Consider the following 27,283-nt stretch of genomic DNA (forward strand, 5'->3'; position numbering starts at 1 on the left):
AGCTTCTCAGTAAGGAACCTCATCTGTGGAATCACTAAACTGACTTTTACCCTCATTGCTGTCCAAGTCTATCCTATATTTTAGAATCGTGTTGCAGAGAACATATCCCAAAAGGAATTCTCACTTTCCACATAGAGAGGTTAATAAGCAAGAACTGTCTCCCAGTTCTTAACAATTAATCTTATTTTGATAGCAAGAGCTGAGATGAACTCATAGAACTGAGTAAGAGAATGAAAGCGGGGGAGTGCCATACAAGGTCTTTCAGGGAGATCATCACGAGAGCAAAACTGGCAACAGCCCTAAGATCTTGTTTCATGACAGAAGCACTGCCATTTTTCATCTTCTAGGCCATGTGACACATGCAACATGCATATAAATAGGGCTTGACTGAACTGGGAGTGTTTAGCACTGCAGTGATGCAGAAATGACCTCTTCAGACAGACTGTCCTACTGTCTACCCTCAAATGGTGCAGGTTCAAGTATCCCTCAGCCTTGACAAGTCTCCTTCTAGATACACAGCATTGTCTTGATAAAAAATAAGTGGGATGAGCTAGTATTTGTGTCTAAAACATGATTAATAGAACTTTATCATTCACACACACACCAATAAAAGCATTTAGGAAAACTCCTATCAGTTTAATGTTAGTGGTTGGTACTAATCTGTACTCCCCTGGATAGAAAGCAATCTGAAAACATTGCAGTGTTTTAACAGCTGGTTTTCAAACCCAAATCCAACAGAACATCAGTTTTCCAAGGAAGAGAACACAGATGAACCTTGAAGACCATAATCAAGGTCAGAACCAAGCAAGCTTCAATACTGATACGCCCTAAAGATGATCAAGATCCTATGGCATAATCAGAACCTCAGCATACTTGACAGAAAGATAGGTAGATCAAGATTTGCCATTGTAGTAGAAGACATGAGGAAATTTCAAAGTATGTGATAAGACACTGTGCAGTCACCGTAAGATCAGTTAAGTTCTTCCATTCAGATGCTAGTGAAGTCTCACACAAGAGATCATTTTGTATTTTAATTCATATTTTCTTAAGTGATATTCTATTTTGACTATGATCTCCAGAAGGCTCTTTTGGTCAAATAATTTAACAGTATGAATGATGGCTGCTGATCAGTTTGAATTTCCCATGTCTACAACAAACAGCACAGACCACACTTTAGGTTTGTGAAGCTGATACTGCCTGACATGTTTCTCCAATTCTGGTGCCTTCTTGCATATTCAACCCAACAGAACTTTCCCAATTGATACTGCCAAGGAATCCTTCCATTGTAGGTCAGCCATTTGTTCAGTCTGAACAAATCCTTACTTGAAATGAAGCACTTACAATGAAACAATTCTATTTCAGAGCATTCGCTACCATTTCATCTTCCACTCTGTAAACTATCAGAATGCTTTTAAAGGAAACACTTATTTAAATAAAAGAAAATCCCTGTAAATCATAGTCATGACAAGCTAACAGCAAGCGCTGCAAAGATGATTTATCTTCCTGCCACCTCCATCAAAGCTTCTTAAACCAACCCACTGTTTGTAAAGACTTCTAACTCATGTTTTCTAACTACAATATACTAGTAACAAAAGTCTTCTTACATCAAAAAATAACCTTCACCTGTCATCTAACATCCCATCAACCGCAAAATCAGAGGACCTCCTTCGGTTACTTTTGCCTTCTGTCTTACTTGTCATGCTTTCTTCATGGATGAAGAAACCAACTATTTAGTCTCACTGCCTGCTTGCAATCCAAATTCATTTCAGAGCTTGCATGCATTAGCTGCATGCTTTAATTTGATTTATTTTATTTTACTTCTATTAAATTACACTTGAGACAGGTTAGCAGATGGCCTCATGGGGAGCATCTCACCAGCATTGCCCTGTGTGCAAACAGCAATTATTGCCTCTGAGCTGAGCCCAGTTTCAAGTCACATCTCGACAAGCTAACAAATAAGGTCACAGTATCTGCAACGCAAGTAATATCCCAAATGGTGGGAAAGACAGTCGACAAGCTTGAAGAGTGTTCTGATTAAAAGGGGAAGATGTAAAGGAAATTAAGCAGCAAGTCACCACTTAAAAGCAAAAACTCTACCCACATCCTGCACAGCTTGCAGGCCCACCACCTCTGTTAGTATAGAGACTGTATATCACTATATTTATTGCTTGTTCATGGTTTTAAGTGCTAAACACAGGGAGAAGATGGATAGTGGGGGCACCACAGCCACCAAGACCCCGAAGTCCTTCATATTTCTCACATTTATTCTTTTGCCTCTGGCCAGTTGCTCTTTGTGAAAAGCAATTCCTGCGTGTTGGATTACGTGCCGCAGTGACCCTCTAGCTGTTTTTTTTTTTTGCCCTTTCAAAACACTTGACAAAGCTGTCACAGAAGGAGTTTGGCATCTGGAAGCTGTGACAGACACGATATGACCTGATTCATAAAACATAACTAAACAGCTTGGGTTGCCAGAGGCCAGGATTTACAGGACTGCGTTTCAAGAATGGCCTTCAATGCCTGCTCTACACAACACACTCTGACTCCGCTGCAATACAAATTCCCTAGCTCCGCTGGAGTGACCTGCAACACTACAAAATGACTGAGCAGCTGAGACACTAATCTTGTTACAGTCTACTCTGTCTCCTGCTGGTCATGAAGGGGAAGGGATGACACCTTGGCATTGGTTATACCTTCTACACCAGGCTACAAGGATAGGGAATGCTATAAAAATAAGACAGCCTTTTTCAGAAGTGATTCCAGCACAAAGAAAACAAATCAAGACACTGATAATTTCTTCTGTATTATCCCTACAGCCCCTCTTCTACTCTCTGCATTTTTATTTCCTGTAGGTGCAACATGACCGACAGTGTATTTGAGGACTTTCTGCCATCCCATCCATCAACCTTTTTTTCTTCATTTTCACTTCAATCACTAGTTACAGTCTTCTGTTAGGTGATTACCATGGTACCAGAAGGCCCTCTGGGAAATCTGTCAGTCTGATGCTAACAATAATAAACTCCATCTCACTCATCTCCTGAAACACTTCACAAACTGATAATTACATGTTTCAGGCATATTCCAACTTAATAAAGCAGGGATTTAAAAAGTAACTGAATAAGTTGCCAAAGGATAACATACACATCAGTCACTGAGTTCATGCTTATCATCAGCTTCCACAGTCCCAGTCGTGAACCATACTGTGCTATCCACGTTCCTTTGAGAAATGAATTTCAACCATGAGCCACAACTTAAATCACCTCCTCTGCTTTTTAGTTTGGTATTACTCCCATCAGCCATGAAAAAGAATTGAATCTGGCACCTAAATATCATTGGTACAGTACCCCCTCAGTTACATTAACTACACCACATTAACTACACCACAGCATGGGTGTTAATTCCATACCAAACCACATCTGTTCCTAAAATTAGCACATGCATACACCTTTACAGCATACTACAATACTCCTGCATCCACCTCTACTGCGTCTTGCTTTCAGACTACAGGAGAAAAGTAACACTTGTATAACAGTAAAAGGTAATACGAAATCAATAAATTCAGATTAAAGGAAGAATGAGGAAAGGAAATGGGATGTCGCAGCAGGTCTTCTCTCAAGGAGAAAAAGTCAAAAAATTTGGAGAAAAAAATAAATCAAAATAGAACTTCATCACGCATTTTCATGAATTCCCTGAATCACCCAGCAGTTCTTAGCTACCTCTGGGCCACCACATGCCTTCAACCCCATCCTGACTTCATCACTCACTCACGTTTACTCATCGAATTCTTAAACACAAAGCACAGTCTATTTCCAAGAGACAAAAACAGCACCAGAGCCGAGTGAGCAAATCTTCACATCTGTTTCTTAAACAAAATCAATGAAGAAAGAAGAGAAAAAGCTTGTAAAAAAATTACAAAGTGGCAGGGAGATCACATCTTTTTCCCCACAACTAAGTAGCACGACAATTGCAATTGAGAGAGCAAATTAAATTCTAAATGCACCGATGATTTGATAGATACCATTTTCTGATAAATGATACAGAGAAAACGGCTTCTTTGGGAAAGAGTCAAGATCTGGAACAAGTCCTGTTGGTTCTGGGACCTGATTCAATTATGCAAAGTTCAGCTCATTAACATAAATGTAAGATAGAGCTCGGAGAAAAGGCATGGAATATCTCTAAGATGCCTTAAGAAAAACAGTCTTGACAAGAGCAGCAAAGTAAGTCCTTGGGAGGCCTGCTTACAAATACAGCAGACAGCTGATGACTTCAAAATCCAATGCTCTCCTAGGTGTATTTTTTCTTTTGTTCTGTTGTTTTTTTCCCCTCCTCTCCTCTAGGACAGATGAGGAAAACAGGAAAGACACATTACATTGTGTATTTTCCCCTTCTGTTACTTAATTCTGCAAAATAACAAAATGAAGCCCAAGAAATTGCAGAGAAACAAAACTGGCCTAAAATGAAAGAAAACGTCCTGATGCGTGGAGTTTTGTCACCTAGAAACCGATACCCATCAACAACATAAAACGCATTCTGAAGAGATACAGAAGTCCAAGTTTAGCTCTCTGCAAAAACTGGTGCTCTTTACAGTATCTACCATGTCACTTGTCAGCTAGTTGATCTTATCAGCACATTTACAGTCTGAACATAGCAGCTGTCTCCACTTGTTTATTGGCAATTTCTATTTCTGCATTAGAAACAGGTGGGCAAGCTCAGAGAGCTAACAAGTTTCTCTTTGATGTAGACATGGACAAATCCTCTCATTAACAGCACAGCATTTAAAAAATCATTATATGGTATTTTCAGTCTTATTTCATTTCATGTATAATTGCAGCCCATTAATTGCAAATTCTTGTTTCTGGAATCTGCTGTAAGCAACAAGAAGCATCAGCCAGTGGTGTCTGCAAACTACTATCAGTATATCTCTGTACTTATCTTACTGGGATAAGACTGGCTGTATCACTCACATAGCAATAATCCTATTCTAGAATTAGAGAAATGAAACTCAGTTAAACAGATCTGGTAGAAATTTGCAGAGAACATCCCAGCAAAATCAACTGACAGGTGGGAATTACTAACAGCAGGTGTTCAGTATTACAGATTAAAAAAAAACAGGGGAAAAACAAACGCATGCCAAATATTGCAAAAACATCTCATCACCCACTGGGGTTCTCAGGTATTATAATATTAGGATTAGCACAGAGAAATACCATTTGCTGGATTTCATGTGAATGTAGACCTGCTTGCATGAATGCAGGCAGAGCAGCTGAACAGCCTGCCTGCAGCTTGGCCAAAAAGGCAGTAAAGCTGCTCCATGCAATCCAAACAACATCTGTAACTTGTAATTCATGACTAGTTTGGTCAGCCTTTGTTAGAAGGTGTTCCCTACAGTGTTTCCCCAAAGGTTTATTTGCTCAGTGCATCTCCCTTTGCGTGGCAGAAGCCTACTGTTATAGAGCAGAAAATGCTCCACAAGACCATGAGATAGCACAGCTTGTACAAAACCTGCTCATGTTCTCCAGCACTAACTCTAAGTTGAAGCCCCAAACCAAAAGCAACGTTCACTAGAAGAGCGGTAGCAGAGCCCACTTTTTGCACACTCTCGGAGCAAAGGCCAAACACTAGTTTGCTCTTATGAGACCAGCAGGCAACAGAAAGCAGTGTGAGCCTACTTCAAGATCAGCATATGATCCAGAGAAGAAAAAAATAGTAAACTAGTGACAAAAGCTGTTCTTTATGACAGCAAGTACACTTGTTTAGCTCTGACATCAGCTAATATGCATGCTACATTTGCTGAGCTTTCCAGCCACGTGTTATTCTGTTTCATAAGGCAACCTGCCAGCTGTCCTGCCTCTTGCTCCCCGATCACGGCTTGCTCAGTAGTTAGCAATGAGGAAACACAACCAAACAAGAACAATTGGTCACTGCCACAGCCCAGCAGTTCATCTCCTTTTCTTAGAGGAATACTTCTTAATTGCCTTAGGCACAGCAGAGCAGACAGAAAAGAGCACTGCAGACAACCAGTACTTCTACCACTACAAAACTGCAGCTTCTTACCTCACAAAAGATCTCCACCCCGGCAGCCAGCAGGCCTTCTTACTGACTTTCCAAGGACAAAATGGTGTCATCCACAACCCACCACACCTTCAGCTGGAATCTGAAACCTGGAAGCAACTGATTTGTCACAGGTGTGTGGGAGCAAACCCAGCTAAGTCCAGGCCAACCCACTCTACTCTGCAGCAGGTGCTCCAGGCCTTAATTAGTGAAATGACCTGAGCAGTAAGGCATGTGACTGTCTGGGCATCATTGCGACCAGCTGGAAGAAACCCCTTCCTGACCTCTGCTTTTACCTGGAGGCACAAGCAGTAACTCTTCACCCTTTTTGCAACCATACTGCAACAATATCTTCTGCAGTCAGTCTGACCCTAAAATTACGTCGTCCCTCCCAGAACCTCTCTCTGTCACACAGAGAAAAGATATAACTCGATTCAAATGCCTCTCTGGCTAATTTATCCAGTAGCACATTGACCTTTCAGTGTATGCCCCACAGCACCATGTGTGACTGGAATTTATGGCCAGACAGTGCTGATGTGCAGTTCACTGAAATACGTTTAGGGTTTTTTATGTATTTATTTTTTTCCATGCCGCGATTCGAAGTGGATAACAGAAAGCTAATAGAAGTTCGATGCTCATTCACTGTTTCAGGGAGTAAAAGCTGTCTGGGGGGTTCTGCTGGGCCGTATTTCAATACTTTTACCAGATACACAGGCTGACAATTGGAAGCACAACATGTGTGGGTTTTTCCCGAAGCCTTTCCTCTTAAGGGAGAGAAGATGAATTATTTTTCCCTGTTGTGCGAAGGTGAGAATTTGGACGGCTTATTCCTCCTACAGAAGCTTGGAGCTCCACTGCAAAGAGTACCGAGTTTTATGACACAGGTGTGTTCCAAGCAGCTGTCTCTAGATTGCTTTGGAGATTTATGAAATACGCTTGAACTCCCCCAAATCTTGTCCAGTTCCATTCACAGCTTTGTAACAAAGAGAGCATCATGCACTTTGTGAGGAGGCACCTCTGACACATTTAACACCAGTCACTTCCAGAAATATTTATGGCAAACAGTTACGTACTGATTGAGATTTTCAGGATGTTTAATTCATTAATGATTCAGAAAAGGCTCTGATATCCTGAAACAAATGGAGTAAAGCCAATGCTAAGCAATATTCTAGCCCAAGTCCGTACTAACCAAGAAGACACTGTGAATACATTCCAGAAAATGCTTCTGATAATCAAAGTATTTCCTCTCTGGAAAGAACATGAGAAGGATATGAAAAGTTTATAAATCTCTCGGAACAAAGATGAAACTGCTGCAATTCAAAGAAGGGAAGACAACAAAACCAATACTGAAGAAAGGGCAGAAATTCACATAGAACAATCCCCTAAGAAGTCTATAAGACATTCCCATGTCTATCTTGCATATTTCATGCACCACTCAGCTAGCTCCCACCTTTATGGAAGCAGACTAAATACTCAAAGAGGTTTTGCAGGACTGTCTGGAAATGAAGCACTGATCGGGATGCTGCAGCAGGCTGCCACCTTGTTGTGATTTTGAAACCAAAGAGAGAAAATATGTTTGAAATTGAAAGATAATCTCGAGAAATGTAGGGCACACATTGTCAGCATTTGACGTCTGGAGATCTTTCCTCTGGCTTCAGATGCTTGACAAACTGCCTATTTGGGCAGAAAACGTTCATCTTCTCAGTTCTCTGTTTAGCACTGTAGAATACATGACAATTTTATTCAGCTGTTCTCTACTGCATTCAAACAGATCACAGTTTTCACAACAGCTGACTTACTGTCACTAGAAACAAAGTGTTCAGTACAAAGCAAGAGAGAAACCAGCACCTCTGCAAATTAGGAGCAAGTCTTCAGCTGAATGGAATACACAGATAAATTCACTGTTGCATACATATCAAGCAAAAATATGTTTGTTTGTTTTTTTTCCTCCACAGTTTGTTATAATCATCGTCTCATTCAGTTTCTATACACACTAAAATCTGTTTGTTTTTAAATAAAATCACATGTAAAAAGGCAGCACAGATTCTGTAAACAGAACATGAAGGGAATACAATGCTAGTGGACTCTGAATACGATGCAGTTTGGATCATGTGTAAAGCTTGAGTGGGCAGAAGGACAATCAGAGACAGCATCTTTGTTCGGATTCACGGAAATGCCGTCTAACTGGGGGCTTCTATTTGAGGAGTGGATGTTTTCTTAAGTTCTGGGTTTCTTCCCAGGACTTTTATCAATAGTAGCAATGGTGCTTTTTCTTGTATGAGACTAGTGATGTACAAAGGCCATTATAAAAGCTTCCATCCTTTTCACAGAAAGCACTCAACACCCAGACAGAAATACAGGGAGCTTGACTACGAGCAGTTGTCATATGGGTGAGACCTAAGGGTTCAGCAGCATCAGCTGTGGGGGTGGGTATGTGTCTGTGTCGGAAGAGGTACAGCATGAGATGACATTAAGAGAACAACAGATGTGCTTGCTGGTGTGAACTGTTTCCAACCAGCACAATGCTGGGTCAGTACTCCAGCTCCACTGCTAGAGGTGGTTCTTCTGGCTGCTTGAAAGATCATTACTAATCAAAGCAGGTCATTCTACCTCCCTATTTCAACACTGTTAGCTGACAGCTTCCTTTAAAGAGTGCATTTTCCTTTTGGGTGGGCTAACTCCAATAAGGCACTGATCTAATTTGATCCTTACTTCATTAGGAGATATGTCATTTCCAGCTTTGAAAAAGTTATTCAAGAGAAGAGAGCATGAACCTATCATAATTAATATGCAACACTGGTTGCCACGCAGGGAGCAGGCACAGTTATAATAACTTGGAGTCAATAATTCATAAACTATAATGCATTATTAATCAATTATCGAGACCTGAATTACATTTAATGAGATTACGCTGATTGGAGCACTAAACTGTTTGAATCATATTGATGTAATCAATGTGCTTAATTAAACTGTGTACATTTTCCACATGATCATTATTTCCTAGTATCCTGCACAAGTGGCCTTTGCAATTCACATCCTCTGCTGCTCTTTGCTGAGGAATTGTTCTTTGCTGTAAATCACATTTAAAAGCAAAGAGGCCTGCTTCTTTCTGAGAAAAGATGAAAGCTGCAAAGCAACCACCAAAGAACTCTACAAGCAAACTGAGAAACATTAGAACGTTTCCCCCGAAAGCTGTGTCTTTTTCATGCTGTATGCTGAGAACAAGTTAAGTGTACCTCATTAGTCTCACTTAACCCCTCATTCCAGTTCTAGGAGCATTGGGAGATTCAAAGGGCACAAGCATCCTTTCCTTCCTTATTCCAAAAATATTACTCTTTCCATTATTAGAAACACGCTCAGGTAGAAAATGCATTTCAACTCCCAGAAAGATTACATTTAACTTAAGGAGGTGTCATTGCCTCTTTATAATCATTTCCATAATGGCTTCTGCAGCCTTACATAAAGAGGACAAGCAATGCCTAAAGAGTAACTCAAAGTGACAGCTGTTACAGATGTAAATCCACTTGCCACTGCCATATTTTGTTTAATTTTCCACTGCTGCTGATTATCTAGGACGTTCAGGTTTAACTTTAAACCCCAGCACTCATAGCTGTAAAGCTGCAGAAACTGCTGTAAGGGCTCTCATCAGGCACGTGGGCTCAGGGAAATAGTCGTAATGCACCACGCACTCAGTACTATTAACAGGAGTCACCACAGTACTATTAGCCACAAAGAGCACTTTCCAATTGCTTCATTTGTGATACCATGAACAGTGACTGCCCCATTCCACTCTGCAGAAGTAAAAAGGTCCATGTATTCTCCGTGGATGCAGGGTTGACCCCTAGGGTAATATAAGACACGTCTTTGAGCTGAGAATGCAGCAATGCTGATGGCCATCAGCCAGTGGCATGTGGCTGTATAACAACAGAGTAACAGAAACCTTTATTTCTTAAAGAATTCCTTTCTCACTGTTTCAATTATCTTCCTGTAGTGGGCACCATTCCAGTTGATGGTATTCCATGTTACTTGAGAAATGCCCTCTCTTCTCCCTCTCTAACTGAAGAGGACAGCTAACCCACTCCAACTCAGTGCATAGCCAAGGAAACACCTGAGGAATGTTTGTAGGGCAAACTCAAAACAGTAGGACAGAGAAAACACTCTTTCTCTGAACACTCCTTTTGTATTCAGTGTTTTCAATTCAATCACTCTTAACATCAGAAACACACTGATGTGCTCTACTTTCTTTATTAGAACAGAATTCAATCATCGCCCATGTGTGACAGGTTAGACGTGTTACTTACACCTCTTCATTGAAGAGTTAATCTGCCCAGTTGCTCTGCCATTCACAGCAGTAGCTTAACAGCCTGCAGGGACTAGTCAGCTATCCTTATTGGCTCCGGTCTTCTGCAATGTACCCAAAGAACCAGTTTTCATCGTTGCCATCCCAGTCATTTATTTTGGCTCAGAAACTCAGGATGATAGATTGGAGAAACTGCTGCTGTACCCACTTTATTTCTGATTTACTTTCATATTTATACTGAACGCTTCAAGTTATTAGTTCTTTTCCCATCATAATTAAACATAACTTTCCACTTGAATGAACAGAAAGAGACAAAGACTCATTCCATCATCCCTATGGGCATCTTGTAGGCATGAAGTTAAGTCTTCATGTTTTAAACATTTTAATGCCTCAGCAGTGCAATGCTACAGGTACAGATCAGCTAAAAAAATCTTTCATTAAAGTTCAGTTCTTGTCTAAAAGGGGATCACTGTGCATTACCACGTTCATCATCTCCTGGAGATTACAGATTGAGTTCATTTAATCTTCCTGGAATGTATATATTTGTTCTTCCTACCAAACTGATAAACTCAGCTTTTGATTCAAAAGAATAACTCGATGTGACAGATTTTTGTACCATTGGAAGTCAGTTTTGGCCATGACAAGCATACCATTTTATTACACTCTAGGCTAATGCACATCTCATTACTAAAAAATGGCACCTACAGAAGAAATGTAGGAAATCATGATGAGATTAGGCACTATCTGCAAATCTGCAATTGTCTGTTAAAAACTGGAGCGTGCAAGTCAACAACCAGGAATAATAGAGATTATTCTAATAAGCATAGGTTAATTGCAATTATAAACTGTCTGTCAGAGAGGCTTAGTAGAATGCAGTCACATACTGCACATCTGAATGCATAACACTGTGAATTAAGGGTTTGCAAACTACCACTAAGTGCACACACACACCATGTTAACACTGCCTTCACTGGGATATGTGCAGCAAACTCAAGAAAATCAGAGCTCTGCAAGCTCGTATTAATTTCACTAAGCACTCAGGTATGAAGCTTTGTCATTCTCACTGCTACTGCATTCATTAGAGAACATTTCAAATGTTGATACGGAGAACTGCTCTCTCTTGCAAAGTCCCTCTCATTATGAGTGTCTAACACTAGACCCCATGCAGCCATGAGCAAAGTTGCTGAAGAGTAAATGCCTTTCCCGCCATTCTTTCCATTCTCCATTTTCATTTTCAATGGCTCAAAAGTTGTGATATGGTATCAAAGACAGATGTAGTATGCCAGCTCACCACAATCATGGGTACTGTTGTTGTTCTTTTGTTTAATTTTGTTTTGTTTTTCATTTGTTGTTTTATTTATATTGGGCTTTTCTTTTAAATAATTCTGAGAAGAGCCACAGCCTTCTGAGGAAAAGCTCTGGAGATAACACGGGAGGTCAAATATGCGGAGTGTAACTCCATGAAAAGGAGTAAGGAGAGAAAGAGGGATGTGGAAAAGGCAGATGACAGGAAAGAAAAACAATCCCTTCATTTCATCACTGGTGCATATTACATACGGTCACATCGGGAAAATAAGAGCTTTATCTTCATCACAAGTCTATGCAAGATACTGCTTGGACTGAGAAGTTTTCTGCTGGATGTGAAGTCTTCACATGACGGCAAGAAGGGCAAGTTCCACCAAGACAACAAAGTAGAGCCTCCCAGTTTAAATTTGTATGTGTCCGTGGAGCTGTAAAGCTCAGCACAAACCACTGTCCTTCCTCAGAGTTTCACTTCCAGCTCCCAGAGATCAATAGACTCTGATAAAGTTTGAGCAAATGTGTTGTTCAAAACTGTGCTGTTGAATGACAGAAATACAAAAAGCAGGGATGCAAAGAGTTCCTGGCTCATTTCTTTCTTTCCTCATTTCAGTTTCAGAATTGAGAATTTAATAAAAATAATTCAGTACAACGCCATCGCATAAACGCAAAATAGAAAGAGAGGAAGGAGAAAGGAGCCTAAGTGAACATCAAACCTCACATAAACTAGGCATAATGAAGAAAAACAGCAGCTCATTTTTCTTCCCTTTAGTCTGCAGTGAATGTGCAGTTCCTGCAAGCGTGCATGGCTTGTGCTTCCTATTAACAAGGTGCACATTAATAAATTTAACTCAGACAAATTTAACCATCCAAGGACCACATTAATCAAAAGCCTTGTCAGGCTTTTTTTCAGTCTTCACTGAAAGAGTTGAGTGAGGAAAATAAAGCACAGCTGACACAGAAGATGCCATGCCCTCATCGTCCCTGGGCTGCTCCCGCTGTATCAGCTCCCCCAGTACTGCAATAATTCCTTCCCACTGCACTCCTACTGGGAGTATCATGTTCTCCTCCCAACACTCTTCACCCAGTGCCCCTTTGTCAGTGATGTTTCCCACTCCTCATGCATCTGCACTGCAGGAAGATTTCGATTATTAAAGTACAATCACATGCAACAGCTGAAGCCCTGAAGAGTTTTGTATTTTACCTGAGCCACCGGTATTATTGAAAAGAATATCTCCAGGTACAGATTAACAGATGTACAAAGCAGAAATAATAAATCCGATAGAAAAGTGAAATGGCTATAGTTCACGAGAACTATGAATGGGACAGACTCTAGAAACAGAAGGAAAGAACAAGGGCTGTTAATTTTTATTCAATAGCCATGTGCCAAGTCCACCAGTGCTACAGAATCACTCTACAGCTGAAATGCATATGCATGGATACTCTTCAAAAGAATGGCAGTTACTTCTGGGAAAGTCTCCCCTCTTTGGCTCCCTCATAGTTGTTGCTTCTGAGTTATGTTTTTAGCCTGCAAAATATTGACAAACAGACCCCTCCATGAGGCAACCCACTCCACAGAGAGAAAAGCACATGATACAAGATGAGGAAACTAAGAAGCAACTGTTGATCAAAGCCACAGAAAGCAGCAGCACAAATGAGACTAAATGCATCTCCAAAAGCCATAATTATCCAAGCTTACACAAAATAAGCATACACGTGGTTATTCACATTTGCCTGAAGGCATCCTCACAGCATAAAACACATGGTGTGTGCTTGCTCTTCTTCCACTTGATAAAACAACAAATATTTTCAGCACCTAAGAGTATTGATGTTTACATTTTTAGTCTTGGAAACATGAGAAAAACTGTGTTGCCTTGCCTTGACACTGTCTCTCCCCTAACCAATTTCTGTTTTAGTTCAGGCAGTTGGGTTTGGTATATATTCTGACTTGATTGAGTTCAATTGGCTCATGGACAGATTTAAGAAGTCAATATTACTGCTTAGCAAAGCTTCAGTAGAAGAATTTATTGGCACAAGATATCACAGGATTTTGGTCAGAACTGTGAGTTTCAAATGGATTCATGTAAGATCACAAAATAAGGGATATTTCTATCTTGAAAATAAAGACTTGAGCCACGTAACTAGGATTTGAGCTCAGATACTAAATATTATAACAATCTGAACCATTTGAAACAAGTACCTGTTTGAAACATCCACAGATTCACAAATCTGTCAACAAATCTGTGCTGAATGTGTAGCCCAAGCCTACAGCATGGTGGGACTGGGGAAACCTTGCCATCACAGACAGGTTAATGACCTTTGAAAGCCTGTCAGACTCTACTTCAACACTGCAAGATGCATTCCCAGAGGACAGAGTGCTTCAGAAAAAGGCAGTGCCTTCTAATACTGTCACTTCGTCTTCATGATACTCCCTAAAAGCAGAATGCCTCTTGGGTTATTACTGCCCTGGTCAGTACTGTTCTCATTTCCTCATCATCTTCATTTCAGTATGTCTGTACTTCTCAATTGCTTTGAATATAAGCTGTAAGCTCTGCATACACAGAGGCAACCCGTTCTCCCCTGCTGTAGCACACCTGGCACAAGAAGGTTTCAGTTCAGCACCGTCCCTAAGGACAGTGGATGATACACAGCCTAGCATATGATTACCATATGCGGTAACAGTTCCCTCTTGTGGCTGGCACCAAAGGTGAAAACATCCTTGGCTATTCCTACCTGACTTCCATTGGTACAAGCCTATGATTTTCTTCCAGCGTTTCTATCCTGATCACCGTGCCTGCATGTCGGCAGACTTTGGCACACTGCTGGGTCATTCAGCAGGACTGGCACTTTTTGTTTTGGAAAATGAATGGATATTTTGAAATTGGTTTTTACAATCCTAAGTCTGAACAGCAAGTCTTTCCATTAAGCCCTATCAAAGCCAAACGTGTTTAATCTAATGTTTAGCACACTCACACATCACATGAGTGACCCACTTCAAGTTGGTGCTTTGTTAAATCAAACCATTAGTTCACCTTTTTACTTTGTACCCTTGTTGGAAACGTGTATTTATTTGGACAGAAAACATTGCTGACTGCACGCCTCTTCTGGGTGGCTCCAATCCCCAGTTCCAATTTCAGCTGCCCTACTAAGACTGTGTGCCATGAGGTTTGAAAATTGCTGTCAACAGCTAACATCTCACCAGGTGACCACCTGCAGTGTGCCAAAGATTTCCTGTAACCAGCCTCCCCCACGACTCCCACCCACTGGTTTTCTGTTCTATACTATTATTTATCATGGAACAAAAGTGCTTAAGGGCGGGAATTCTCTCTTCAAGGCAGCTGCTATTCATGCCTGACACAGCCAAACTCCATAATCATGTACTGTATGTGATATTGTAATGTAAATAATGCTAATAATAGCAATGCCAGCAATATAATTTTCTCTCTGACACTGCCTCCAGTTGCCACCATTAAGGCTGTTTACAGGCAAGCACCTTATGAACTCCCATGTAGACTGTAGTTGACTTTTTTTTTTTCAATATTGCTTTACAATTTCAGCCTAGGAAAGTACATTCATGCTCAGAAAAATGCTAATTCTGGAATAAATGCACTGGAACAGGTTGTTCAAGGAGGTTGTTGAGTCTCCTACAGAGATATTCAAGACCTATCTGGACACCTACCTGTGTGACCTGCTTTAGCAGGGGGGTTGGATTTGGCGATCTCTTGAGGTCCCTTCTAACCCCTGCAACTCTGATTCTGTGATTCTAATAAAGAGATCTGAACTCAGGATGTTTATATTAATGTCAGCAGTCACTCTAACCCTGAACCAAGAGAGACAGCAATAACTTCCAACTCTGATATCTGATACTCCTTTTAGTTTATGTATTTGGCATGGATATTATGTGAAGTTCAACTCAATTATCACCACATACTTCTGAAATAAATCCATCATAAAAAACATCACAGAATCTCTTTGGATACAGCTAGCCTAATATCTCAGTGACATAAAATTACATATTTGCATATCAGCCCACAACCATCTCTAGATTTAACATGGAAGATATGATAATCACTACTAGATAGCATACCTCTGGTTAAAACTAGGGCAACATGCAGGAAGCTATATTATGTCCAGGTGGAGCCTCTGGATATGCTTGAATTTGAACAGTACACTTCAATTACTGTACACATCCAGGAGTGATCTTGTACTTTTTTGGCAAGTTTGAAACTTTAAAATGAATAAATCATTCCAGTTTGGAATGTCAACAATTAAAATAATTATTTCAAGTTTCCTGCTAAACTGGTTATTTGAAAATAATTTCTTGCAGTTGGAGATATTTATTATTTCAGATTATTACAGAAAAAAATTGAAGAATGATTTCATGTGTCCTCCCTCCTCTGTGTAAATTTGTCATTTAAAATAATTGTTGTAATTGCTGTTTTTGATATTCAGATTTCTTTCTTTCCAAAATAAGAAAGGCAAGTAAATCAACATGTTCACAAAACAGGTTGCCACTGCCACTTGCTACATGATCACTGGCTACCAGCACTTTTTTCAATACTTTGTCTACTTACAGAATTGCTCCAAGTCGTCACTTTCTTTAGATTCTGGCATAGCAGTGATTGTGAGCAATGGGCATGGATTTCCTCCTAATGTCTGGCAGAGCACCTGCTGCCTCCAGTAGATCTTCTTGGGGTTCCTACTTTGTTCCAGGATATCAAGATGGGACTGAGAAAGAAGAAAATAAACAGATTCATCAATGATTTCACGGTCTATAAAATCTGATTTTATTCCACTAGCTGTAAGTCATTATTGGCACTCATTTTATCTCTTGCTAACTTACCAGCTTCTCTCTTCTGCCAGTTAATATCATCTCTTTTTTACACGCCATCAATATGCATGAGCCATTCAGAATACACCCTAGCTCACGGAAGCTGCACATGACTATTATCCATATGTTATTTTACAAGAACAGCTCCTGGGTACTTGTATTAGTGCAGAGGAATTTCTATGCATACATGAAGTCTAGAAGAAAATCACATATTCTTTACAAATAGGGACCATGTAATGTGTGTGGAAAAGTGGCTTTTTGAGCATTTATAGAAGCAACTGGTTAGCTGTCAAGCATGTATTACTGAGACTCAGGTTCAAGTCCAGACTAGAAGCAGTCAAAAAGTTTACAACAAAACAACATTTTGTAGGATCATTCTTGAATAATGCGAGCAAGGGTATCTTTCTAAGAACATGCTTAAAAATGAGAGGCTTTATTTTTTTCCCCCATCAAATTTCATGGTTGCCAGTTCTAAATAATTCTTACATACAACAGCTCCCTGAGAAATTTGAGAAAAAGAATAGCCATACTAAAAACAATATATTTTTGGAACTAGTTCTGATTGCCTCATTAGACACATAGCCCTTCACCACCCACACAGCAGATGACGTGTAGATCTCAGTGGCTCTCTGTCTTTCCACTGCAAGTGAAAGTGGCAATAATGCTTCAAGTGACCCCACTGTGGGGTGTTGCTAACTGCTGTGCAGTACATGTTGTCTAGTTGTCTCTAGATTGGTAAACAGGCACATTGCACATGAGACTAACAGAACCTTAACTACAGTGCATGAGATCTCAGAACAACCTTCACACTCCAAATGGTTGTCTGAATGAGTCAGGGCTAAATTTTAGCCAGTGTTCAAGAGACAAGACATTTATGTTCCTATAACCTTGGACTTCATCATCTTTCAAACTGTTTTTCCAGTGTCCATTTCAGTGTAAACACAGAACTGAAATTTACAGTCATCTATGTTGCAAAACAATTAACATACTGCTCTATAAAGTAAATTCAATTATTAGACCCATTTAAAGAACTTACATAGATACAGATAACTCAATATCATGATTAACTTATGTTTCTAATCCCAGTGAAACTTAATTGGGTATAGTTGCCACAGAGATTTCAGCTACATATCCAAACAATTAACACTATAATAGAAAAACAGATAAATTACTGTTCATAAAATAAATATAATTACTAATGGACAAAAAGTAATGGACTGTAGAGTGCACCCAGTTCAAATAGGATTCCTCAACGTAGTAAATATGCCTGTAACTATTAAATATATATGATATTTTAAAACATTTCCAAATGACTAACTCCAAAAACAAGTTTATCTTCTTCCCCAAAGCATCTTACATTTAATTGAGCCCTTGGGTTCCTAATCACTTTTAATTTATTACTGGTATGTAAAACAAACATACTCCACCAGTGGTCAAATGCTTTAAAATAAGATCTGCTGGTGCACAGACCTGATTTAGTTTATTCACTGTGGAAATTAAAGTAACATGAAAATGTGTAAATTGCATCACTCAAGATATTTTTAAAGCATTCCAAGCAAATAAGACTTCTAGAATTATCAGATGTAACAATTTTGCTTTGGCTGAAGAGCTGGACAGAACACTCCATCAATCTTTTCCATCCATAATTCTCATTTACTGATTTTTATGGTCCTAACTGAGCTAGAGTTCATTTAAACTTTTCCAGAGGCAAAATTTCCTTAAACTTCAATGAGCATTTTATTTGAAGGGGCAGTGAAATACTTCAAGAGTTGGCCCTGCAAGTCCAGGAATACTATCTTTTTCATCTCTATTCTATTCATTCAGGTGTAGTTGAGATATTCAATGATTCCCAGAGCACAGAAATGCTCCAAGTCTCTCCTGCTATTTTTTGCCAGCAGAAGGTAGAAATCAATAGCAGTAAAATAATGATGAGGCACTGCATCTCCATAATAAAGTATGGTGGTGAATAAGCCCACTCATTTCTTCAGTATTACATTTGTCTTCTCCCCAGCAGACTGTAGCACATACGTGCCCTTAAGGCTATAGGTCAAGACCCACTTCTGGGACACAGCCTGCTCCTCACTGATGCAGAGGAATAGTTGGTAACCATAAGCCTGATGAGAAGAGTGCTGGTAGGCACAGTCTGAACTGTGAAGGCCTGACTGGACTTCTCCCAGATACTGAAAGCAGTTTCTTTAAACATCCATAATGGAATCCATAAAGCACTTGACAAGAGACTGGTTTTTGAGTGGGAATTAATCTAATTATGCTGGCAGCCTACAGAGCTGCAAGGCTACGAAGTGAGAGAGGACTCTGTCTCCCTCGAAAGTCTGTGTATGCTTCCATATCTAAGAATGGCAAATTAACATCAATGTAAAAATTAGAATAAGTTAAATTTTTATTTACCAAACCACACTGGCATTTGGTGTCCAGAACTAAAAAGGCTAACAGTAGAAATATATATATATGTATGTATTTGTCTGTTTGTTTGTTTTGCTAGAGGGCAGAAATGGTGGGTGAAAGACTGATCTGCAGGATTAGTCTTCATTTTCACTAATATTTTTTCCATCCTCAGCAATGAAGCAAAGCAAACCCCAGAACCACTAATTTCCCTTCTTTAATTCTACTTTCCATTCCAATCTTTGGTTCTCCCACATTAATCTGAGAAAATATACGGGATGCATTTACTAGAAAACTCCTTTAACATCCACTTTTGACCAGAAAAAGCTATAGAAAACAAATCTTTCTCTGGAAAATAAACCTGGTACAACTCAGTAATACTACTTATGCTTTGGAATTATATTCTATTAGTTTCTGAATTGACAGCACTGGTTTGTGGTGTCACAAACATCTTCTAACACTCCAACTGGAACAGATGAAACAGCTGACAAGGAAGATTTGAATGAAACCCAGCACTGTGGTATCACTCCACTTGTGGGTGTAGCTGTGAAAGCTGAGCTGCTGTCCTCTGTAAGAAGCAACAGCAAGCAGCCTTCACTTCTGACTTGCCATTAGCTTTAGAATCTGACTTCTCCTCTCAGGGAGATACCACAGCTCCTAGCAAATGGAGACATCTTTGGTTTGCATTATCTTACAACTCTAATGTTTGCACTCCAGCTTATTCCATAAAGAAATCTGTTTTTCCTACAACATTCTGGGCTCCAAAGCTGACAGAGCCTGCAACTTCAAGTCAGGCAATGAGAGCAACGTGATAATTAAACAACTGCTTGTGAGAGCAGACTTCTATGCTATCACAACATCTTCTCACACTCAAGCACCTCCAATCTGTCAGGCCTGCTATCTTATTTAGATGGACATATCAGCATTACCATCATTGCAGAGTAGGTGTAGGGGTAATGGTAGGCCAGGTAGCAGACATCATCTTTGTGAGGGAACTTGATGCTGAAGGTGAGTGTGTAGTAGCATCTTCCTCTTGCAACTCCTCCTGCAACTGTACTGCAGCGGTAGTGGTTTCTGAAGGAAGAGAAATAGGGGGAAATAGAAAGTTATCACTTCTAGATGTGCATGAAAGAACTAAGCATTCAGAGAACTGCCTATCCTAAATGAGTTTCCACCTCATACTGAAGATGAACTCCAGACTCAGCCTGCTGTTGTGCAGTCTGGGAAGGCCACATGCAAACGCAGTCAATCCAAGGTGAAAAATAGGACAGCACAAAACAACATCCTGTAGTGTATCAACAGACTTATCAGCTATATGAAAAGTAGCAAGGTCTGAGAACCTGTGGTTCTACTAGACACAAAAATGTGAGAAGCACCATGATTTTAAGCACCACTGAGCAAATCCAGTTTCAAGGCTCTGTTGGGATTCACTCAGGCCTCACAGGCAACGGAACGCTACAGAACAGCATGCTACAGCACTGTGAGGCACAGCCAGTCCCAGCTGCTCCAGGATGGGAACTCTCACAGGTTACAGGTTATTTCATTTTGCGAAGGTAAAAATAAGAAACCAAATAATGCTAGTTCACACTGTGCAATCTACATATTTAAACTAATGCATCCAACTAACACTGCTGTATTGCTTCCAAGATTCAAGATAAAACTTCCTGTTGACATGCCTGAACAATGTCATATGAAAATATTCTGTGAAAGCTTGAAGACTTCAAAAAGACAAATAACCCACGAGAATATGAAACCAGTCATTCAGGAAGATAATGGATATTCCAGGAAAAACACAGGCTATCTATAAACACCTTTCAAAAGTCATCAATGGCTCGTTCCTGAGAAGGAAGAGGAGAAGAATGGGCTTTTATGGAGGCTGCCTACAGAGATAGGACTTCATGTAAATCTGCAAGTTAAAAGCAAACCCATAATCCTCTTTTGAATCACTCCTTTTCAAATCTTCCAGTCTCTCCCTGCCAGGGAACAAGGAAGGTCAGTTTCTCCCTGAGAGACAGGGGATTGTGCTTGACATCAACGCTAGGAGGGCATGGGCCTCACCAGCAAGGGTCCTCTCCTATGGCACCTGAGCAAGGGCATGACCAGGGAGGGCAGACATGTTCAACCATTCACGAGTTTGTGGTGATGAGGCCTCTCTACAGCATAGACAGGCAAGGACCAAGTGGCCAGAACAGAGTTAAAAGTAGAGCTTCTCCTTCATGGACAAAGAGTGTGGAGTAGAAGATACAAAGGAGGCCTGTCAGGGCCATCAAGGCCTATTAGTGTACTCAATAGCCCTTGAATCTCCTTCCATTAAAACTACAAAATTTTGAAGACAGTTTCTCAATCTCTTCCCAATCTACTCTCTTGCAAGAGATGTACTCTGATAAAGAGATGACTTGAGGCTGAGTAAGAAAGTTTTCTTTCAGCACAGACAAAGAAACAATTCATGCACTTTAGGGAGAAGCTTCAAAGCAAATTGCATCCATAAGTACATTTCAACAATATTTTTCCCACATAGCACCAATTATGCTGTTGTGGAACCTTCTGATTCTGAAGGACTGGGAGGTTTCTTTGACAAATGTTATCATCAACGTTGCATTAAAATGCAAAATAGAGAAGGCAACCAAAAGATGCAATTTCAGCTCCTGAAATTTACAATACTAGTTTATTTTGCTGCTGTTCATTCTTATTCAAAGGGGTGGAGAGAAAAGGTAATTATTCTTGTCAAACTCTCCAAAACAATGAGCTCTTTTTCATACAGAAGACACAGTACAACACTGTTGGGTTATTTTGTGGGTTTGTTGTGGCTTTTTTTTTACCTGAATGTAATAGTTAGAAACATGTAAATGATACTGAGTGGATCAATAGACAGTACAGGAACACTGAGTCCCAACGGGCAAACTGAAAGCCTACGATTTTATCCTCAGCTGAACTCTTCACCCAAACACTTCACACAAAGAAACCACCATAACAAAGAGACTCCGATTAAAAGATGCAATGAATCACAAACATAGAAATATCTACCTAACATTTTTTGTTACTTTTTTTACAGGTCAGGAAAATACTATTTAATATAATTCCTGTTAGTTTTAATGGTGAAGAATGATTAAGAACCATTCTTGTATTGTGGGAAAGGCCTCATCTCCCTAGCTTCTCTCCTGTCTAAAATGGCCACCTAACCCAGAAGCTCTGCATCATCAGGCACCTCTGAGCTTAACACTACTCTAGAAGACCATGCTGCTTTGCCCCAGTAGCACTCAGATCTCAGAATCCTAAGAGCATAGGAGCACAGCTCAAACCTCACTGCTTAGCAGTACATTTAATTCTTCTCTTGAGCCCCTCTGCAATTCCAGAAAACTACCTAGATACTTCTAGACTTCGAGTCACTTCTTGACACCTACTTTAATCTCCAGTAAGCTATCTGGAAGTAGCAGGAAGTCTACAAGTGATTTTGTGAGGCTTCACCATTCTTCACTAATACGTCAGAAAAACCACCCGTGTGTCCACAATGTAAATGATCACGTATTAGTACAGCATATATCTCCTCACAATCCATCATACGATGCAGTAACTCTGAATCTTTTTAAAGGAAACTTTAAAAACAGCATTTTTCTTCCTTACCTCCCTCTTTCCTACAGCTGTTGACACCTTGAGATGGCTCCATTGCTTCCTTGTTACTGTACTCGGATAATACTTTTTCTTCCACACCCCTTTTTCAACACTACCATACCAGCAGGAAACCCAAATTAACAAGCAAGGCAGAGGCTATTATTTTAGGCTATTCTTGGCTTTTCTGGTGATGCAGTCCATGTAGTGTTTGTTGTAACACTGGTATGAGATTTATCTATCTCAGTAGGTGAGCATCAGTGCTATCCTCCACCCACATGCCCTAACTTATCCTTGCCTACTTATATGGGAACTGAGATCATCCTTCCTTGTGCATTTCCACAGGACTCTGCATGATGAGGGCCTAATCCTGGCCAGAACTCTGCAGTATTACTGACAGATAACACAGTTTTGCTAATGAACTGAAACACCATTCAGGAAGATCTCATCTTCTGTCTGGAGAGTGCAAATGTATTTTCACCTTTCATCTGTCTGGTCTTGATGGAATTAAAAAAAACGACCATAGTGACATCTGTTCCTCACTACTTCATTTATGTTCTCTTTCCAAAAATGTTCCCAAAGTCTCACAAGCTTTCCAGAAGATAATGCACTTGTTATTAGAAAGGAAATAAGAGACCAAAGGGTGCTTTTTTTTTTTTTTTAGATCAGATTACAAGTTGTACCTACTGTGTCTTTCAGTCACTTTATGATAATTAAATCATTTTGCTTGCTGCTCTCCCTCAGAAATAACATACAGGTAATATATTTCTAATACAGCTATGATGACAAGTTAATAATAACTATAATAATACTTATCACTTACACTGTACAGTAATTTTTTGAGCTTAAAGTACTTTTGCAAGCATTATCTAATTAAAACTTGCCTTCCATTTATCTGAGTAGTAGGTAAGTGACTAATTATCCATGTCTTATAGACTGGGAAACTGAAACACATACAGTAAAGCACTTGGCCAAAGAGACACAAGTTGGTAAAGGAGCTGGATTCTAACTCAGGAAATACAAGTTTTGCTCACCTTAACCTTTGACTTCCTGCCTGAAGAACTTAATATAGTCATAAGCACAGGCAGATGATGGAATACAGCATTGAATCAGCTTAGACTAAAATGGCAGAAGAAAATATCTGTCTTGGATTACTAAACTATTTGAAAAAGAGCCTAATTGGAAAATTAACTGTTTTTCACCTGCATCCCTCTGTTCAAAATCAATCTATCATTTGGAGTTGTAAAATGAGGATAACAAACATGTCCTAACATGGTACATGCACTACGCTATAATAGTGCTTTCGTTTATAACAAAGTAGTACCATTTAACAATGTATGGTTCATGCCTCATTTTGGCTGTTATTTTGGGGCCTGCCAAATGGAAATTAAAAAAAAAAAAACAAAAAACACCATATTTCCCTTTCGAGAGCCAAATTCAAGTTAAGGCAGTTTTATTTTCCAGATAGTAGGCAGAATCCTACTCAAAGCAGAACATTTCCATAAGCATCGTGCTACTAAGGCTTATGCTTATATTGTGAACATCAGGTGCTACCAGTGTCTCAGCACTCTTTCATAGACATCATTAGAACCAAGATGTAGCCTGCTAATGACGATTCCTTATAATGTGATTATAAAGACTCTGAAGAGTAAAAAAGACCTAGCCCTGACACATCTATGGCCACCAAATAGCAAAGTCTTTAATGGTGATGCGAGAACAAAACACTCCATGTACCTCATTACTATCTGTGAACTGACTATTGTCTGGAAAAGCTGGAGGTTTTCTAATAAGCCTAGAATGAGCCATGAAACCAAAAGGCAGGAGCACATTGTCACCAATTCAGCATGCTGCCATTGTTCCTCAAATAATTTGCTGGAAAGTAATATTATTCAGTGCATAAAAGCTGCCAAGACAGCAAGCGAATTAGATGATCTTATAGTAACTGCAACTCTGTTTATCATGGGTGTATCCTGTCACATCTTGGAGAGGCAATAAAATAGAGCAAAGTGTCACTCAGTTTCCTTTTGACAAGAACACTGCTAATATTCTCTGCAACATAAAAGCTCTCTTTTAAGAGGTATGAGAGAAGTACGCGGTGACAGAACTGTGCCACAATGTTCATCTTTATGAGTGAACTACCCCATCTTCAGCAAAGACGAATGTCAGCAGAGATGAGCCAATGTGCATGTCCTGGATATTTCATGAATATGCCTTTCCTCCCATTGTCCTTCAGCTCAGAGGTTGCCCTCAGTCAGAGATGTGCAGTAGAAGTAGATAAGGGCATTCCAAATTCATGAATTTGGTACTTGTACCTGGTAAAATTAAATAGATGAGGTTCCCTCCCCTAGGATACGTGACCAGAGTGAATAGAAATGAAATAAGCTGCTCTCCTCAACACACAAGCAGCATGGTATCACTGCAGTGAACCCACCTCCTTCTGCTCTGAAGCCATTGTCTGAGCAACCACAGACGTGCTTTTATCCATAGTCCCTACCATAGCACAATTTCTCATGACTGGGAATCGACTTGATAGTCAGTGAAACAAAAGGGATGGGACTTCCAGCAGAGGTGAGAGTCCATCCATATCTATAAGCATTCTTGTGTATACAAGAATATGTGCAAATAGGAAACAAGACAGACAACAAGTAGTCATCCTAGATGAATAAGTTGACATATACATAATTCAATGTAAAATTAGAAAACATCAGATCAATAAAACTCCATTCTCTCATATTCTAAACAAGAATCTGATTATTTGATTAATTGTACAATCACAGTTTCATCTTGGAAGTCAGCTGCTGTTTAATCACTGTACAGTAACTGTCTTGTCAATGACAGGATAAGCCATTGCTATATGGTAATTAGCATGTAAAGCTTGCCCAGCTTGCACCTGCTGGTGTTGCTCATTTTGTCTTGCATCCAGAAGCCCATAGTCAAAGAAACTAGAGGCATGCAAGGGGAATCCACTGCACCACAGCACACTAGCTCTTGAGAGAGCAGCTTCAGAAGTAGAAAAGGTGAAGTGAGTTAGTTTAGAGTCTCCATTCAAGGGAAGTATCTCCCTTCCAGAGAAGAGAATTCTGCACATGCCCTGTTCTTTTCAAGCAGATTCAGAGATCTCACTTTTAGCTCTTTCCCAAAGTTGGGAACACACAGAACTAGCATCAATTTAGAGACATTTAAAACACGTGGTGCTGTGGTTGGAGATTAATATCATCTCTACAGCTAACAGGAGGGGAACTGAGGAGCTACAAATTATTTGCCAGAAATGCACTTACTTGTAGTAGCTGATATCGTGGCCTGCTCGGAGCCAGCAAGGCCTGCCCTGGAGAGCTTCCTTCACCGAATACATAACCAGCTGCATGCCTGCAGAAAACAAGAGTTTCAAGTGACATGACATCCCTGGTTGGAGAAGACAGAGATGAAGAGGAAAAGGGAAAACAAGAAGCATTATTATTTTGTCTGCTCTCTCTTGGCAGATAATTAATGCAAAGTAAATATATTTCCATGCCTGGTTCTACTACCATGTCAGTCCTGAGAAATGCTGCCAGAAGCAATCTGAATTAGGGTTTGTTAGAAAATAAATAATCCCACTGGCCTTTGGAAAGGAGGACTTCAGCTGCTCTGTTTACAAACACATAGAGGAAGGGTAAGAAGAGAAGAATAGGAATCAACATATCAAACAGATCAGTAATTTGTTTAGTACAGTATTTCATGCTTGGCTGCACTGTTATTGAATCCTTAATCCTGCCACAACATTACAGGCCTGTGGTGCATCTAGAAATATACTTTCAGAAAGCAGCAAGAAAATCTGTCCTAGAGTAAGTTTTTAAACTTTCAATTAGACCTAAATAACACTGATTATTATGATTGATACTGATTACCTCTAAAGATCTAAATGCTGATAACAGCAGCATCTGTCTTTGTACTGCATTATACTGGAAGATGACTTCTTCCTGACCTCCAAAACATTACCATTTCAAGCCCTGAGCTATGAAGCTCCATCTGAACTGTGCACACGTTTATTCACAGCTCCGTGAAGCCAGAGCATTTGCAGGCAGCTTTCCTACCAAATTATTTTGTTCCACCTCCTGCCAGCCTGTTAGTGGTACAGCAAGGATCCCATCCTCAACAGACAGGCACAGGGTGGCCCTTGTGAGGTGTGGGCTAAAGATCTACAGTGCTCTCAGCATCCCAAATTCCATCTCCTTCCTTTCCCTGTGAGTGCAAAGCTACATACATACCGAACTGCCTCAGAGTAATGATCAGTACTGGCCTGCCATCTTACTTCAGTTACAAAAAAAATAAATCAGCTTTTCTTTTCCATTTTCCTCATGGAAACATTCAGTTTAGAAAACAAACACAAATCAGGTTTCTGAGACAAATCTCAGTATTTTCCAGGGTGGAATTCATTGGTGGAAAAATGGAAATAGAGAGGTGGAAACTGCACTTCCCTACTTGTCCCACTCTTTATCACAACTGCTGCACAAGATGGCCTTTCTGCTGATCTGAAGATTAGACAGTGCCATCTAGCTGAGAGCAAAAGGGAAGAGAAGACTCAGAACAGGTGAAGAATCAAGGGTGCTAAATTACTGCCATCCATGACACAGGCATTAGCCCAGGGAAGTGCAAAGGAAATCTTGCAAGCAGGCAGCACTTCTTACCCACAGTCTGTGCTGGAAGGCATAGAGAGCCTCACTCACCCAAACTCAATGAGCTGGAGCATACGTACCCTTCTCAAAGCAGCAGAAGCAACCCACAGAACTCTCTTAATAGCCAGTCCCTCCTACAAGCCATAC

At 40.0% G+C, this 27,283-nt stretch overlaps 1 protein-coding gene across 1 annotated transcript in view; it reads right to left on the reverse strand.

Annotated features, from left to right (window-relative positions):
* Positions 1-27,283, reverse strand: part of AGBL1 (AGBL carboxypeptidase 1) — a 254,668-nt gene that overhangs the window by 180,057 nt on the left and 47,328 nt on the right. Inside the window, exons 15-17 of the mRNA XM_065734355.1 lie at positions 25,763-25,850; positions 19,808-19,952; positions 16,222-16,375 (exon numbers count right to left, since the gene is read on the reverse strand). Of these exons, the coding sequence (XP_065590427.1) occupies positions 16,222-16,375; positions 19,808-19,952; positions 25,763-25,850 (387 nt within the window). The remainder of the gene's footprint in view (positions 1-16,221; positions 16,376-19,807; positions 19,953-25,762; positions 25,851-27,283) is intronic.

This window comes from Cyrtonyx montezumae, unplaced genomic scaffold (assembly GCF_038088225.1).
Source record: "Cyrtonyx montezumae isolate F1298 unplaced genomic scaffold, pur_monq_1.0 scaffold_17, whole genome shotgun sequence".
Classification (NCBI taxonomy): domain Eukaryota; kingdom Metazoa; phylum Chordata; class Aves; order Galliformes; family Odontophoridae; genus Cyrtonyx; species Cyrtonyx montezumae.